At 36.3% G+C, this 18,416-nt stretch overlaps 1 protein-coding gene across 2 annotated transcripts in view; it reads right to left on the bottom strand.

Moving 5' to 3' along the window:
- Positions 1-18,416, bottom strand: part of EPM2A (EPM2A glucan phosphatase, laforin) — a 69,645-nt gene that overhangs the window by 28,021 nt on the left and 23,208 nt on the right. For both annotated transcript variants that reach the window (XM_060114938.1, XM_060114941.1), the window contains exon 2: positions 11,769-11,943. In XM_060114938.1, the coding sequence (XP_059970921.1) occupies positions 11,769-11,943 (175 nt within the window). The remainder of the gene's footprint in view (positions 1-11,768; positions 11,944-18,416) is intronic.

Genomic DNA, 18,416 nt, shown 5'->3' with positions numbered 1-18,416 from the left:
TCTTATCAAGAAAGATAAAGAAAGGAATTCATTCAGGATGAATAGAAACACAGGAAGCTACTGAAGAATAGACAAAAATGCACTGTTTGAAATGGCAGCTGCAAATCTTATCACTTATATTCCACTGCTACAAAGACTAGTCAGCTTTTCTTAGCCAAATGTGAATTAGAAGAAATATAATTTAGTGTTTAGAAAATATGCCTAATTTACCACCAAAGCTATATAGTTTTGTCTTGAAGTAAGGAATTCTACATCAGCTTTTTAAAATGATGGTGATTAAGTAGACTACAATATACTTCCAGTGTTCTGTTCTTTTCATTATTTGTGGCACCCTGATGAAAAGTAATTATGCTTTGGCAAATTTTCCTCTTAGATGTAATTTGGACCACTTATCTGAGATTCTCAGAAGGGAGCTGACTTGACAACTAAAAGAGAACACCTGTTCCTATCAATGTAAAGGAAGCCTTCCTGAGAGCCTTTTCCTCTGCTTAGCAAGGCACAACATTTCTACAACCAGAAATACTGAGTGATGCATTAATGAATTGCCTTCTCTATTTAGCAAACAGAGTCAGGAATTAAATGGTATATCTTTATATTTACATAAGGAAAGAAAGAATGGTCATGAATATAAAATAACAAAAAGAGAAAAGGGAGTGTGGCAGTGATTGAGAGGACTGAGCTACACTGATGTCTGCCCTAGTGACCTGCCCATCTGCAATGAGATCTCTCAGCTACTCAGGTGCTTTAAAAAAAATTCACAATTTGGGATTCTGTTATTTTATTAAATAGGTCAAAGGGGATCTGCAGAAAAGGTTCGTGTATGTTTTATTGTTTCCAATACACATTGTGCATGTGAAAATTCCATCCATCCTCTTTTCACTGATGTTAAAAGCAGGCAGCTGGCACAATACTAACGGTTCATAAAAAGAGGATGGTCTCACTGTTTTATTGAAATACTAAATAATTCCATTTTCTGACTAGGACCACTGAAGCTTCAAATATACTTTTAAGAGGCTTTATTTATTCCTTTTATGATCTATAAAAAGGCTACATGGCTATTACTTTGGCTCTTGCATCCTGTTTTAATGAACATCAAAAAGCACTTTTACAAATACAATCTTTTGGTCTCACTGCATTCTTGAGATGAACATCAACAAGTAAAATAAGTACAGTACCAAAGATCTAAGACACAATTTATGTGGATCTACTGAGAATCAGTTAATGGACTTGAAGGAAATTTGTTTTTCTTTGCCTATACGTTACCATCCCTTTTTGTTTGCCTCTAATGGGAATCTAATTTTCTTATGGAATAGTTTATGGAAACTATTGAAGGGAAATTCTGAAACAAGCTATTTTGGTTATTTATATTTGTAACACATTAAGAGCTTGCACCCTATCAATTTTTCTAAGTATCTGCAAGACTGGGTACATGAACTTTTAAAAACTTTTTATTGAAATGTAATATACATTAAAAATACACATAAGTGTACTACTCAATATTTTTTTTCAAATAATACATTCATATAGCCAGCACCCAAATTCAGAAACAGAACTTCTACCAGGCCCTAGAAGACTCTCTTCACACTCCTTTCTACTCATCATAAAGATAACTACCATCTGAACTTCTCCTAACCCTAAAGATGTCAGTTCCATAGGGTCAAGGGTGGGCACATTAAATCTTACAAATCAGGAATTCCCCAGTGGTCCAGTGGTTAGGACTCCATGCTCTCACTGCCAAGGACCCAGGTTCAACCCCTGGTTAGGGAACTAAGATCCCACAAGCTGCACGGCACAGCCAAAAATAAACAAATAAATAAATGAAATAAAATAAAATAAATCTTACAAATCCTCATTGACGCCCCCAAACATAAGCCTGGCCTCAAAATTGTCCATAGCAATAATCAAGTTAGGAGATTAAAAACAACATCTAAATACATTTGAAAGTAATTCAAAATTCTATATCTAATCAAGTTGCCATCTATGTATAAAGACAATATGAAGACATATTAAATATGTAAAAGATTTAAGAAATAAACTCTCATGAATCCTCTTGAAAAACTACCTTGTGACTTAATCTAACCAACCCAGTGATGACTTTAAAAAGACTCAGAAAAGATAATGCCCTTATATGAAAGATATGATGGTCAAGAAATTTATTTAAATATGTAATTAAATCTAAAGAATTGATTATAGTGACAAAACAATGTATTGTCACTTATAAAAGTAAAGCTATACAATATTAAAAATAAAAATAAATAATTGTAAGGAAAAATCCCACTAATACTAAAAACTGAGGTTGTAGCCAAGGGATAGTGGGTTCTTTATCTATCTATGTAATAATATCTACGGTCTTTCAAAAGGAGGCTTCTCTGGGTGCTTTCAATCGATTAAATTGAATTTGAAGTAACAGTATGTTCACATTCAAAAGATAACCTATAGTAGAACAAGAAACATTCTATATATCTTCTAATTATCAGAAAGATGATCATATATAAAAGACAGAATGACAGGAAATGTTTAAAAAGCATTAAAAACAGGAGACTTGGGCTTCCCTGGTGGCGCAGTGGTTGAGAGTCTGCCTGTCAATGCAGGGGACATGGGTTCATGCCCCAGTCTGGGAAGATCCCACATGCCACGGAGTGGCTGGGCCCATGAGCCATGGCCACTGAGCCTGAGCTTCCGGAGGCTGTGCTCCACAACGGGAGAGGCCACAACAGTGAGAGGCCCACGTACCGCAAAAAAAAAAAAAAAAAAGAAAAAGGAGACTTAAGATAAGATGGTATAATTAAGACTGAGCATTTTATAACACTAAATATTAATGGACTATATTTACCTATTAAAGAAAAACTACTCTCCCACTGATTCAAAAAACAAATGTAACTACATATTAAATATAAAAGGCAAAGTAAAAACAATGTAATTTGGAAATGGGTAAAGTAAATAGATAGACAAAAGTTTATCTTTTTACTATTAATTTATCATTAAATTATTATTTGCAAAAATAAATCAAGGAACAAGATTTTAATAGAAGGCAAGATTGAATTCAAGGCAAGAATATTAAAGGATTTCATTTTATATTAAACTGAAAGATTTGATTATTTCAAAGGAGCCAACCTTCTGAGTAGAAAATTAAGATTGTATTTTATGACTTAAATGAATATAGAGCTTTTATTATCTATAAGTGACCAAAAAAATTATTGACCTCCCCATATTTTTATCCAGGGAGAATTTCTCTACTGAATTCTGGAAGAAAAAATAAACTTGTTGCTTGTTTATAATGCCAGTTATGAGAATAATTAAACACGTTTGGCACTTACTGTGTTAATGTCTTATCTCATTTAATCCTAGCAACAGCCTACTAAGGTTTAAATTTACTATTAATATTCTCTTACAGATGATGCACAGCACTTAAGTAACATACCCAAAGTCCTACTGCTTAGGGAGTAGTAAAGCTGGAATTCAATCCCTGGCAGCCCAACTCAGAGCACATGCTTTTAATGACTACATTAAAATATGGTGGGAAAAAAGAAAACAAAAAAAACCCATTCACACAGAATGGGATGCATGTACCTGGGATTCGCACCAAGATGACCAGATACCAGTCTAAGGCTAAAAGTCTACCTGCACCTCTACCGATTGGTGGTGAAGGGCCTTCTGAGAGCCTGCTGTCCTAGCCAGGACTGGCTCAACACATTAGCTAGGATGAATCCCATAAAGTGAATATGTCAGGGGTCCTCAAGATCACTCCAGGTTTGGTGATTTGCTCGGTGATCTCACAGGACTCAGCATATAGTCATACTCATACTGAGATTTATGACAGTAAAAGGATACAAAGGAAAATCAGCAAAAGGAAAAGGTACATGGGAGAAGTCTAGAGGAACCTAGGTGCACGCTTCCAAGAGTCCCCCAAACACACAGTGTAATTGCATAGGACACGCTTAATTCCTCCAGCATCAAGTTGTTAAAATAAATGGGAAGTATTGTCTACCAGGGAAGCTCATTAGAGACACCACCAATGGTTTTTTGTGGAGGCTGGTATGTAGGTATCCTCTGCCCAGTATATACCAAAATTCTAGATTCCCAAAAGGAAGGCAGGTGTTAAGCACAAACATATTCTTTGCACAGTTTAGGCACAGTGAGCCACAATTAGTATTTAGGGAGAGTTTTATATCAGTGTGTGGGACTGTTTACTAGCCAAACTCCCAGAGACCAGCAAGAGGGCCAACCTTGCAAGCAGGCTTTTCTAAGAATAGGCAATTTCAGACCTGCACTATTCTTTTTCTGCACAGTGAACATGAAGCATTCAACTACCTCGTTCTGAGTTTCCCTCTATGATTTGTGAATTGATGCTATAATATTCTACAGTTCTATATTTTTAATTTTCTTATAATTTAGATTTCTTCACCTTTCTCTACTCCCACCTGCATACTCACTCTATCCACTGAAATGTGTACTCATCATCATTAGTCACTTTTGAAAAACACCCCCTCTGAATTGCTGACATTACACAGTCAGACTCTCTGGCACTCTAGAGATTCAAAGAGGGGAGAAGGCATTGTGCCTGCTGGTGGCCAAGCTATGACTCTGTAGCAATTCAGTTGTCATTTCCTCCACCCCTCACCCCCCCACCCCAGCACTGCACACGACCTACCTATGAATTGCAAAACTTTTGGATAAGTTCCTAGATGGCAAGTAATAGTGAGCCACTGAATGAAGTTCATCATTCAATCTATACATATAACCATCAGTTATGTGCAAGGCATTGTGTTAAAAGCAGTGAATAGATGTGACAATGAATTCAGACATATATCCTACATCGAAGGAGTATATAGTCTTATAGGATGCATCATTAAATAACTTTTATATGAAATAAGAAGTGATGGATTACAAAGTGTAGGCACCGTAACTGGGAATACAACAGTGACTGAAATAGACAAAGTCTTTACTCTTATTACCAGAGACAGAGCAGGTGGCATCAGAGAATGGGCCTGATCAATATCTGGATATGTCAACATGATGATACAATGTCATCATCATGGAAAACAGTTGACACAGGTACAGTGCTGTTGCCAAAAGAGCCATATGAAGCTGGATGGGATAATTTCCTGATCCAGTGTGACTGACTATGTGCTATCTGCAGAATGCCATGCATAGTATTCGAAGTCTCAAAAACATCCCTGCTCTTCAAGGCTCTTTAACACTCCTTTGACAGTGTGGCAGCATGAAATTTGCCCAATCTTGTAGATAAAAATGGGTGCAATTCAATATTGTACTTCTACAGGTAAAATAATCTCCTGAATCTTATGTTTATTAGTTTATTTTTAGGAAATGTTAGAAATTTTTTCAGTGTCCTCTCATAAAACAAGGCAGGATTCACTTTAGAGAATGTTTGTAATAGGTTTAGAATCAACAATAAAATTTGAAGAATGATAAATTACAATAGACAAAAGAATCTGCTCCATCATTATTTCTTATTTGAGAAATTTCATCTTTCTAATTTTTTTTTCCAGACATGTAATTTTTTTTTAATGGAAGCTACGCTTCCTATCTAACAGACGGGATTTATTCTCATCATTAAGTTGTATTTAGGTTTTTCTTTCTGGCCTTTGCTTTTTTTCATTTATATTCTTTATTCCTTTTCTTCCATTTGCTCATGCTCCTTCTGTGCTGGCTTCTCTTAACCACTTGATCCATAATCAGAGATCTGACTTTCAATTTAAGTGGCATTTTTGTAATAATCTGTTTGGTCAGTTGGGGCCTCAAGCTACTACAGGGCAGGTTTTAATTAGAATTTTAGGAACACGAAGCAGCCTTTTGCTAAGATTTTCAAGTTCACTTTAAGGGCCAATTTCATGCTCTAATCAAAAGACTATCATTTCACTCTTAAAATAGCAGAAGATTTATAATCCCTGTCCCCAGAGTCTGCTGAACTCAGAAATACGGTCACTCAGGTGATGTATCTCATGGGACTGCCCTTCAACTTTGTCCTAAACTGATAATACCAAATTCCCATCAGCTTAGTATATCATAAGACTATGTTTGTTCCTTCGACTGTCTGGAATAAAACTTCATTTTCTTAATTTTTCTTAGTACACTAGCTACCTTTATGTGCACTCTATATTTGCTATTTTGATTTTCCCAAAAAAGCTATTTGCATTAGCAAAAGAGCAGCCTAAGACAAACACCTTTAAATAAGCTGAAGAAATTAGCCACTATGTTAAGCCAAAATTGCATAGTAAATACTGTCAGCATTTGTCCAAGCATGCAGTCATACTTTACTGTCTCTTTATTTTGCATTTTAGTTACAGATATGCTCCATTAAATGACTGACCTGTTCTGTACTACCCCACAGCATTTTTTAAATTTATGGGCTTCTTATTTTTACTGAAGATCTGTTAGTTTGGATTCACCATGTACAATACAATAGATGGATTTTGCTCCTAAACTCATTATTTCTTTTTCTCATTACAATTACTAGAAATCTGAAATAGTTTCAGTCAGAGAGTTAGTTGTTCCTTACTTTTACTTCTAAGCCTAGAAGAGGACTTTCCTATTCTTTTTCATTTAAAATACAACCTATTCTGTAATGGCATAGTTCACTGAATTCCAGATGAAAGTTATGTTGTTTTCACTAAAATTCATTTCATAATTAAGCAATAAAAAATCTACTCTGGGATGACACATGCCTTATAAGGCTATTTCAAAAACCCATATATGTAGAAAAATCTACTTTGCCTTTTATAAGTTAATGTAGTGAAAAGCCATAAAGGCTTTCTAAATTCAAAATCTAAAAGTGGCTTTGATTTTTAATTAAATTAATGTTAACTCTTAATCTTCCCAGTGCATTAGGGGCCTTCATATAATTTTTTAATCTCCATTTTCAAATAGTGTTTAGAAATATTTGTTTCTAGGCTTAGATACTTTTCCTTATGCAAATTCTAGGAAGATTTTTCAGACTGTTGCAGGGGAGGAATAAATTCTTTTTCTAATACCCTTCTAGGTTCTCTGACTGGAGCTCTATAAATCAGACTCACAAAAGACAGATTAACATGAGAAAAGCATACAAATTTATTTATATTAATATATACTTATTTAATATAAAATTTACAAGACACAGGAGCCTTCACAGGGACACGAAGACCTGAAGAAGTGGTTAAACCTGAGCATTTTTATACTAGGTTTGATGAAGAGTGGAGAGTAGTGGGAAAATGTAATAGAACAAAAGGATGTGAACTAAGGGTGGTGAACTGGGGGAAACTAGCAAGGTATGTGCATTTGGATTCCTCTCAGTCTTCAGAGATAAGGATGCTCCTTTCCTCCAGGTATAGGGGTATCGGGAGGGCACTATTCACACAAAGGTCTTGATACCTGCTTTAGGAGAAGGTCAGATACATGCTGTTTCTCAAATTCCTTCAGCTTAAAATATTTGATATCCTAAGGTGCCATATTTGGAGTAGCGTATACTAAACCCCATCACTGTGAAACTGGACATACATGAAGATTAAATAACATGAAGTGTAACCAACCAGGATGTTATGAGCTTTCCCGGGACAGGCCACCCACACTCCCACCCTCTACTTTAGCTCCTCTCTGAAGTATGTAGATAACAGTATCAGATGCATATTTCCCGGGTAGTTTTACAGATGCTAAAGCCCCACCAAGTGGAAGAAATTAACACATCCCCTCTGCAGTACGGCGGGAACCAGGAAATATTTGCAACGACTTATCTGGCTTTTTAACTTTACCTCACCATCAACCAATCAGAGGATTGTGCGGGAGCTGATCATACCCTGGGACTTCCTTCCCTTGCCTGGCCTTTAAAAATGCACATATATACACTACCAAACGTAAGGTAGATAGATAATGGGAAGCAGCCGCAGAGCACAGGGACATCAGCTCGGTGCTTTGTGACCGCATGGAGGGGTGGGATGGGGAGGGTGGGAGGGAGGGAGATGCATGAGGGAAGGGATGTGGGAACAGATGTATATGTATGACTGATTCACTTTGTTATAAAGCAGAAACTAATTTAAAAAATAATAATTAAAAAAAATGCACAGGGGGATCAGCTCGGTGCTTTGTGACCGCCTGCAGGGGTGGGATAGGGAGGGTGGGAGGGAGGGAGACGCAAGAGGGAAGAGATATGGGAACATATGTATAACTGATTCACTTTGTTATAAAGCAGAAACTAACACACCATTGTAAAGCAATCATACTCCAATAAAGATGTAAAAAAAAAAAAAATGCTTTGCTAAAACCCATCTGGTAGTTCGGGCTTTTTGAGTACTAGCTATCCCAGACTCCTTATAGGACACCCTGCAGTAAATGCTGCACTTTCTTTCACCACAACCTGCTATCAATAGATTGGCTTTACTGCGTGTGGGCAAGTGGACCCAAGTTTAATTTGGCAACAATAGGCCTTAACTCACTGAGTCCCTTAAGAAATGTGATGGAATATCAGTCAATTGACTTGCAAACTAAATAGTTTAACACAGGTAATTTCTTAGAAGTTATTACATCTGGGTCCAAAACATACTATGAAGTTTTTAAGTGTGTGTCAATCAAAAAAATTATAATGCCCACCACATAGATTTGTGTACTGTCTAAAATTATTACCCAACCAGGACCACCACATGTAGCAAGGCAGGCTTTGCACTGCACAGAGTGAGTGGTAGCAGGGTGGGTGGAGAGGGGATTCACGTAAACTACTATATGAATCATATATTCTGGAGTTGTGCACAGAAAAGGTCCTGGACCCAAGCCTCTATGAAAATATATTTTAAATAGTGATAAAAATCTAAAGCCCAATTTTAAGACAGTGCTGTGGTCTTCCCTGGTGGCGCAGTGGTTGAGAGTCCACCTGCCAATGCAGGGGACACAGGTTCGTGCCCCGGTCTGGGAAGATCCCACATGCCGCACAGCGGCTGGGCCCATGAGCCATGGCCACTGAGCCTGCGCGTCTGGAGCCTGTGCTCCGCAACGGGAGAGGCCACAACAGTGAGTGGCCCGTGTACCGCAAAAAAAAAAAAAAAAAAAGAAGACAGTGCTGTACTTTACCCGGAAGGCTTTTTCTGTACTTCAACAGAATAATTATTTAAAAGATTTTATTAGGGTGAGAAAATAAGAATGCGAGGTAAATAATACTTTTATTAATTTGTGGCATAACTATGTTGGGAGGATTGAACAATAGAAGGATGTCACTGAGGTTTGTGGGGGAAGGGGAAGAAAAAAGAGCTACATTTTCATTTTTCAGGTGTGAAATCAATAAATAATACCAAAAACTAATATTAAGAAGCAGTAATATAATCATCTTATTTATCATTTACCTGAAAGTAATTAGCAAATAATCAGCTTAAAGATGTGAAAGCAGTTGCCTGTGGACAGACCAAATGAGAGGAGGTGTGGAGGCAGGGGGAGTGGCAGACTTCTCTTCCTAGTAAAGCTTGTAGATCTACTAGATTCATCAAACACGCACACGTACACCTTGAGTATGAAAGACTCATTTATATTTGCTAAATTAAATCTAAGTTATATAACCCTTGGAAATGTAAAAGTAATGAAAAACAGGAGTTAATGGGTGGAAGTAGATGTGGAGGAAAATATAGGGGCAGTAAATCTCTTACCTTACACAGTAGGAAATCAAGGGGCACTGTCAAAAATGTACGAGTCAAGAAATAGAATTTTTATGAAGCTAAATAACAAAATAATTTTTTTCATGAGCTTGGTAGGGATTGGAAGTGGGGAGAGAAGATAAGTGAGCTAAATTTCTCTCATGTCATAGAGGGGAATCAAAAGCTATTTTTAAATTGACATATTAACAAACAAAGTATATGCATATTATTTAAGACTTGGATTTAAGCTCTAGAAAAAATAACCATAAAATGGTTAAAAATAATCACTTCTGGTGAGTGGGAATGAAGGAAAGTATATTGAACCTTACTTTTCATTTAGCATCCTCTTTGGTGTTTGAATTTGTATTATGGCACATATTGTTGGTATAATAATTAAATAGACAAATAAAAATAAATCTATTAATAAATACTGGGTGGGTCAAAAGGTTCCTTCGTTTTTTTCCGTAAGATGGCCCTAGTAGTGCTTAGTTGTCTTTAACTTCATTCGAAACAATTTTGTTAGATTGTATGTAACAGCTGTCATATCAGCATGAATTTTTAAAAAAAGACATCAAAATTGGTGAATTTTTGTGTAGCCATTTTAATACTGAAGATGGAAGAAAAAAGGAGTATTTTTGGCATATTATGCTTTATTATTTCAAGAAAGGGGAAAACGCAACTGAAATGCACAAAACGATTTGTGCAGTGTATGGAGAAGTGCTGTGACTGAATGTGTCAAAAGTGGTTTGTGAAGTTTCGTGCTGGAGATTTCTCACTGGACAATGTTCCACGGTCGGGTAGACCAGCTGAAGTTGATAGCGATCAAATTGAAACAATAATTGAGAACAATCAACGCTATACCACACGGCAGATAGCCAACATACTCAAAATATCCAAATCAAGTGTTGAAAATCATTTGCACCAGCTTGGTTATGTGAATCGCTTTGATGTTTGGGTTCCACATATTAAAGTTAAGCGAAAAAAACCTTCTTGACCATATTTCCTCATGCAATTCTCTACTGAAACATAATGAAAACGTTCCGTTTTTAAAACAAATTGTGACGGGCGATGAAAAGTGGATACTGTATAAGAATGTGGAACGGAAGAGGTCGTGGGGCAAGCGAAATGAACCACCACCAACCACACCAAAGGCCGGTCTTCATTCAAAGTAGGTGATGTTGTATATATGGTGGGATTGGAAGGGAGTCCTCTATTATGAGCTCCTTCCAGAAAACCAAACAATTAATTCCAACAAGTACTGCTCCCAATTAGACCAACTGAAAGCAGCACTTGACGAAAAGTGTCCAGAATTAGTCAACAGAAAATGCGTAATCTTCCATCAGGATAATGCAAGACCGTGTGTTTCTTTGATGACCAGGCAAAAACTGTTACAGCTTGGCTGAGAAGTTCTGATTCATCCGCGTATTCACCAGATATTGCACCTTCGGATTTCCATTTAGTTTGGTCTTTACAAAATTCTCTTAATGGAAAAAATTTCAATTCCCTGGAAGACTGTAAAAGGCACCTGGAACTGTTCTTTGCTCAAAAAGATAAAAAGTTTTAGGAAGATGGAATTATGAAGTTGCCTGAAAAATGGCAGAAGGTAGTGGAACAAAAGGGTGAATACGTTGTTCAATACAGTTCTTGGTGAAAATGAAAAATGTTTCCTTTATTTTTACTTAAAAAACCGAAGGCATTTTTTGGCCCTCCCAATAATAGAGCAGATGATCACATCCTATCTAGTTTTATGTCTAGATTTTCACATATGTTTATTTGAATAATATTTTATAAAGAGACAGCATTTTTGTTTTCCAGCTAGTCTGTAGCATAAAAGATACAAATGCTGATTTATGATATTTTAGTCTGGTTTTTATTTTTAATCCACTCTGTAAGTACAAAGATTGGTAAACCACTGTCTGGTCAAAGTATGTTGATGCCAGGGTGTATACTTAATAAAAGAATTCTATAAAAAGGATCCTTCACATCTAGAACCAGAAAATCTCACACAGTAATTCACTGTAATTTACCTACTCAAAGCACTGCAGGCCTATATAACCCTCCAAAGGGAGATACTGCAGTTTTACACACAGTGAATACTTCCATTGTCCTAATGCTACCCTTGTCCTACTTCTATGTTTATAAACATGGCACTATTTTTACCTTGAATAATGCATGGCTTGGTGGCCTGCAATATTAAAATAGAAGTCTGTTGTGTGCTTCATCTCGTTGGTGTGCCCAGTGGCCTCGATCCAGTGTCCTACTGGGAGACAATAAACACCATCCACCAAGTTGTTTTCATTATAAATACAGCAACGGTCATGGTGAGGCCCATTGCCTAGAACAAGAAGAAATGACAAACAAAGCACTTACATCAATGTTTTGCTTAAACAGCCACAGAGTTGCTGATGTAAAATTAATAGTAAGATGGAAATAAATACGAAGCTGCATAATCTACACATTTCAGTATAAACAAAAATAGACTAGAGTAATAGGGAACACAGTAAAAATTTGTAGAGTTACTTATGAATTTCATAGAGTCCTATGCTCCCTTTGAATACATGGTTATTTCCAAAAGCATATTAACTCAGAATTTCTTGCGACCTTTCAGTGCCTAAAAGCCTGTTGTGAGTAATTTTGTAGCCTGATAAGCTGCTGAAAAGGGTTTTTAAAGCCATTAATGTCCCTGCGCCTCATACTTTTATCTTCCTGGTATGCAAATTTATAACTAAAATCAGTAATAAAGTGTTTCAGTATCAGCTCAAGCAATAAATTTTTAAAAACAAATACATTAATAAATAATAAAACAAATATCACATCCAATCCAGTTTGCATGTAAATCAGTGGTTAGTATTATCTTCAAATGGGAAAATTAAGTATCACAGAGATTAACTAGCTTGTCCAAGGTCACAGAACTAATAAGTGCAGAGCTATCAGTAAACTGATACCCCTAGACCCCAACTTTCAGGCACCTGACACCTTCATGCTGTTTTCCACCTACTTCACAAGCACCAAGACACACATCCTCTTTCCAGTGAGTGGAGCAAAAGAGGCAGAGACAGAAGAACATGTCTCTGAACACACTACTTGCCTACATCACAATTCTGCCCAGTATCAACTACACTAGTAAACAGACCTTTTATTTCTATGAAAATTGTAATTTGTACACTATTTTTATTAGCCCTTCTTATGTGACCACCCCATTTCAAATAATTATTTTCTTTAAATTACCTAATTTCCATATATTGTCATTTATAAGAAAAACATGTAAGCAAAATAAAACAGGAAAAGTCACATTTATCATGAATATGAAAATTTGACTCATTTGTTCCTTGCTCTATCTTACAAAACATTTTACCTAAGGTTATTTGGCATAAAATCTATTTAAAAAAATCCTTAAGTCATTGGGCATTTCTTTAGAATGTAACTCCCTTCCATCAGATAGAAGGTACAGGATGGCTTCTTTAATAAATCATCATTGATCTTCCTAGCTCAGACTCCTCTTTTCCTCTTGATGGCTACAAGGCACTACACCTTGTAACTGCCCTATTAACCTTGATATTTAATAGATGAAAATCAAACTATACTAGCAATTTCACTTCTAGAAGTATATCCAACAGAAATATAAGATTAAAGAAAGATATATAGATGCATACATGTGTGTGGCAATACTATCTTAATAGCAATACTGTAAACTACATAAGTTCATCTATACATTTTTCCACAAATATTTATTGAATGTTGACTATATGACAGGCATTATACTAAGTCATGTTAAAAATTTAGGTATTTCCCATAAAAGCAATGAAACATTAAAATATTTTAAGCAGACAGGTGACATGACCACATTTTTATTTTGAAAATATCTCTCTGGTTATAGAGTAAAATATTAATTCAAGCACAATGAGATTAGAAACAGAAAGTCCATTTAGGAAAATACTGCATTAACCCAGGAAAGAGATGGTAAAAGCTTGGATGTAAAACTGGAAAGGAGTGGGAAGGTTCAGCAGGGAAAAGCCACAGGACTTGGTGATTAATTTGATATGGGAGGTGAAGAAAAAAGGAAACCAACAATGACTCCTAGGCTTCTGGCAAATACAACTCAATATATAGTGGTACCAGTCACTGAGATGTGAAATCTGGAAGAGTTGGAAGGAAAGATCATCAGTTTGGTTTTGGCATTTGGGGCTTGAAGTGCTATTTAGATACAAAAGGAGATGTCAAGTAGAGAGTTAGAGTTATTGATTCGACACTCAGACCAGAGATCTAAACTAGAAAAATAAGTTTATGAGTCATCTAAGTATAGATGGTAAATGAGACAAGGATATAGGTGAGTCACAAAGAAAAACAATACTTTATACATTCTTTTTAAAAAATATTTATTTATTTTTGGCTGTGTTGGGTCTTCATTGCTGCGCAACGGCTTTTCTCTAGTTGCAGCAAGCGGGGGCTACTCTTTGCTGCGGTGCATGGGCTTCTCACTGCAGTGGCTTCTCTTGTTGCGGAGCACGGGCTTCAGTAGTTTTGGCTCGCGGGCTCTACAGCGCAGGCTCAGTAGTTGTGGCGCACGGGCTTAGTTGCTCTGTGGCATGTGGGATCTTCCCGGACCAGGGCTCAAACCCATGTCCCCCGCATTGGCAGGTGGATTCTTAACCTCTCCGCCACCAGGGAAGCCCCAAAAAACAATACTGATTGAGAAGAAAAGGTTTCTAGAACCAAGTTTAAAAGCACCTCAACATTTAAAAGCTGGACAGAGAGATGAGCTTACAAAGGAGGCACAGAAAGAGAAGCTGGAGAAGAAAACTAGAAGTGAGTAAATGAGGTGGGGGAGCATGATTGAAACTGTAAACATAGACTAAAAACTTGATGGATGCATGTCTGACTGTTAACAGTAGTTACATCTGAAGAATGTAATTGGGATGGAAGGACTACTTTAAACTATTTTGAATCCATTGGATTTGCTACAAAGGGAAGGTATTACTTTTTAGTAATAAAAGAATAATATCTATGGCTCCTACTGTTCAGTATAAGAGACTTACAACAATTTAAATGTTGTAACTTAAACAAATTTAATTATTGAGGAGCTCAAATATACATAAATTACACTGTTCAAGCAAAATTATGTATGTAACATTGACTTCCTAAGAATTCATCATTCCTAGATTTAGTTTTCTGAATTATTCATTTTTACACATACATGTTTTAGGAGAAGTAACATGACACATCTATCTCTCTCAGCCAGGGAGGTATCAGTGCAGGTGTAGGGGAGAGCAGGAACTCCCACCCCATTCAGTAGTAATAAGGAGTCCAATCCCTTCAGCTGTCAATGCAGATTGGGCGAGGAACCTGGGTAATGAGGTGGTACCGCCACTCTCCTGCTGGAGCAGCATCAGAGGAATCCAGTTAAACCAAAAGGGGTTTGATAACATGCACAGTATTATTATATAATACTCAGAATGTCGAGGTTTCAGTACAAAGTCACTCGTTATATCAAGAATCACAATGATCTCAAACTGAATGAAAAGAGAAAAGCTCAAAAGATGCTAACATCAAGATGACAGAGATGTTAGAACTATCTGACAAAGATTTTAAGCTTCAACAATCCATTGAACACATTTGAAACAAATGAAAAACCACAAAGTCTCAGCAAAGAAATAGAAGATGAAAGTAAGAACTAAATGGAATTTTAGAACTGAAAAATATCAGTATTAACCATTGAAATAATAACTTCAGGGGATAGGCTCAAGAGCAGAATGGAGGGGACAAAGGAAAGAATTAGCAAGCTGCAAGATAGAACAACAGAAATTACCCAATCTAAGCAACAGAGAGAAAACAGATTAAAAAAACAAAAAAAAGAACAGAGACTTAGGGACCTGTGAGACTATAACAAAAGATGTAACATTCCAGTAATTGGAGTCCTAAAAAGAGATGAGAAAGAGGGTATGGTGGGAAAATATTTGAGAAAAATAGTCTCAAAACTTTCCAAATTTGCCAATAAGCATAAATCTACAGGTTCAAGAAGTTGCACAAACTCCAAACAGGGTAAACAAAAAGAAATCCATGCCACAACACATCATAATTAAATTTCTGAAAACTAAACGCAAAAAAAATCTTGAAAATAGCCAGGGAAAAATAACAATTTAGGAAAACAACCATTCTAATGTCAGTAGGCTTCTCAAAAAAAAAAAAGGCTAAACATAAGATCTCTATAAACAGAAAGGAAATTGTTGACCATCAGGAAAGAAGAACATGGTAAGAAAATATGGGTAAATACAATAGACTTTCTTTCTCCTCTTGAGTTTCTAATAAAAATTACAATGCTTTCTGATGTGGCCCTACATGGATGTAGTGGAAATATTTAAGGCAGTTATATGGAGAAGGACAAAGAAATAAAGAGGGAAATAAGATTCCTCCAATTCATTTAAACTGTCAAAATGATGAAACCAGTTAACTGTGACAAGTTATGTGTGTATTATGTAGGTAAATCAAAATGGAATTCTAAAAAATGTTTAAGTATGAACCATATTGCCACAAGAAGGCAGAGAAAGGAAACAGAGAGAAAAAAAACCCTCAGAAACAAAAAATAATATAGCGAACTTAAGTCCTAACATACCAATAATGTCGTTAAATGTAAACTGTCTAAATGCACATTAAAATACAGAGATTGTCAGAATAGATTTTTTTTTTTAGTGAACCAGCTATTTGCTGCCCAGAAGAAACTCACTTCAAATTATACAGGTAAGTGGAAAGTAAAAGTATAGAAAAAAATGCACCATGCTAACATTAATTAAAAGAAAGCAGAAATGGTTATATTATTATCATGTAAAGTAGAACCCCAGAGCAAAGAAAATCAGAGATAGGGAGGGAAACTATATGGTGGCAAAAGTATCAGTCCAACATGGATGGATCTTGAAGGCATTATGCTAAATGAAATAAATAAGACAGAGAAAGACAAGTACTATATGATCTCATTTAAATGTGGAATCTACAAAACAAAAAACAAAACACAGAAAAAGTGTTAAGATGTCTTTCAGTGATTGAATGATTTAACAAACTGTGGTACATCGGATACCATAATTTAGCCAAAAAAAGGAATGGCCTATTGATAATGCAATAACCTAGGTGAATCTCCAAAAACTTATGCTGAGTGAAAAAAATGCCAATTCCACATACTGTATAATGCCATTTATATAACATTCTTGAAATCAAAAATAAAAATTATAGAGATGGAGAACAGTTTAGTGGTTGCCCGGGGTTAGAGGTTGGGGAAGGAAGAAAGCAGGTGAAGCTAGAAAACAGGAACATGGGAGATCCCTGTAGTGATGAAAATGTTACCACTGAGGGAACTGGTAAAAGATACACAGGATCTTTCTGTATTATTTCTTACAATTGCATGTGACTATACAATTACTTCAAAATAAAAAGTTTAATTAAAAAATAAATAAATCTTGGTTTGTCTGTTTTTTCCAAATAGACTGGAGAAATTTTAAGTTTCCAACTCACTTTCTTTTCCATAGGACTGGCCTAAGAGTACAATGTATAACACATTGTTTACTACCACAGTGATCAATTACGCCTAGAAGTTCAGTTGACTTTTCCAGGTCTCTTCTACCTCATAAAGGAGTCAGTTGGCTGTGTTGTAACAAGGTTAAAGGAGTAACTTTGTGGCTTCTTTGGAGGGGGGATGGGGGTGGGGAGGGAGCCTGTAGGAGGTGAATTATCTGTTCCATTGGAGCCGCCCACTGCCAGTCATTCATTAGCATTAATTTAAAATAAATAAACATACAAACAACTCACTAAGGCAGGATAAACTAACGTGTTATTGGCAGAAAAGTAGAAAAGGGTTAGTTTAATTAACAATAAACACCTATTTCCTTAGAGCAGATTTGGCCATAATATTATTTGTTCACTGAAGCAAGTTAGGTAAGTTAAAATAAAGCAAATAAATGTGAAGGAGTAAGAGGCCTGCTTTCTGACACTCCAATTAAAGCCAGAGAAGTAAGAAACTTCAAAAATTTAAAAATCTGGACTAACACCTTATTTTAAATAGTTCTATAAGTTTGAAAGTTCAAGTGAAAGTGACTTTATTTTTTATAAACTCAGAAGGCTTGAAATTATATTGGACAAGCAAAATCTACTGGATAGTGTAGTCTACTTAAAATTAAAATTATTGGGGCTTCCCTGGTGGTGCAGTGGTTGAGAGTCCGCCTGCCGATGCAGGGGACACGGGTTCGTGCCCCAGTCAGGGAAGATCCCACATGCCGCGGAGCGGCTGGGCCCGTGAGCCATGGCCACTGAGCCTGCGCGTCCAGAGCCTGTGCTCCACAATGGGAGAGACCACAACAGTGAGAGGCCCACGTACCGCAAAAAAAATAAATAAATAAATAAAAAATAAAATTATTTTGCATATGTTATTTTATTTGAATCTATCCTCTTTAGAGTTTAATTACCTTGCAGTTTTTATTTCCAGCACACGAACATCAATTTTGAACCTAACACATTAATCTCTAATTTTAGCTAGTAATTCACCCAAATCAGATCTCTCTCATGCCCCATCTGTTACTTACTACTTCAGAAACTATTGGTGCATAAAGTTGTACAAATATGGTATAATCATTACCAACTCTGGTATTTTGATTTTCTGTTCCAATGGCAAAAGCAAAACAAACTAAAATGCAAAAAATCTTTTTGTTCAACCAACTGCCCCTTTGAGAGAGTGGATCCTGTTCCGCTTGAGCACTTTGGTAAATCGCAGTACGCAACGGTAGAAAATAGCTGAGTTTGGGAGTGGCAATGGGAGACAGGTAAACT

Source organism: Mesoplodon densirostris, chromosome 12 (genome assembly GCF_025265405.1).
Source record: "Mesoplodon densirostris isolate mMesDen1 chromosome 12, mMesDen1 primary haplotype, whole genome shotgun sequence".
NCBI classification, from domain to species: domain Eukaryota; kingdom Metazoa; phylum Chordata; class Mammalia; order Artiodactyla; family Ziphiidae; genus Mesoplodon; species Mesoplodon densirostris.
This window is presented reverse-complemented; position numbering and strand designations above follow the sequence as displayed.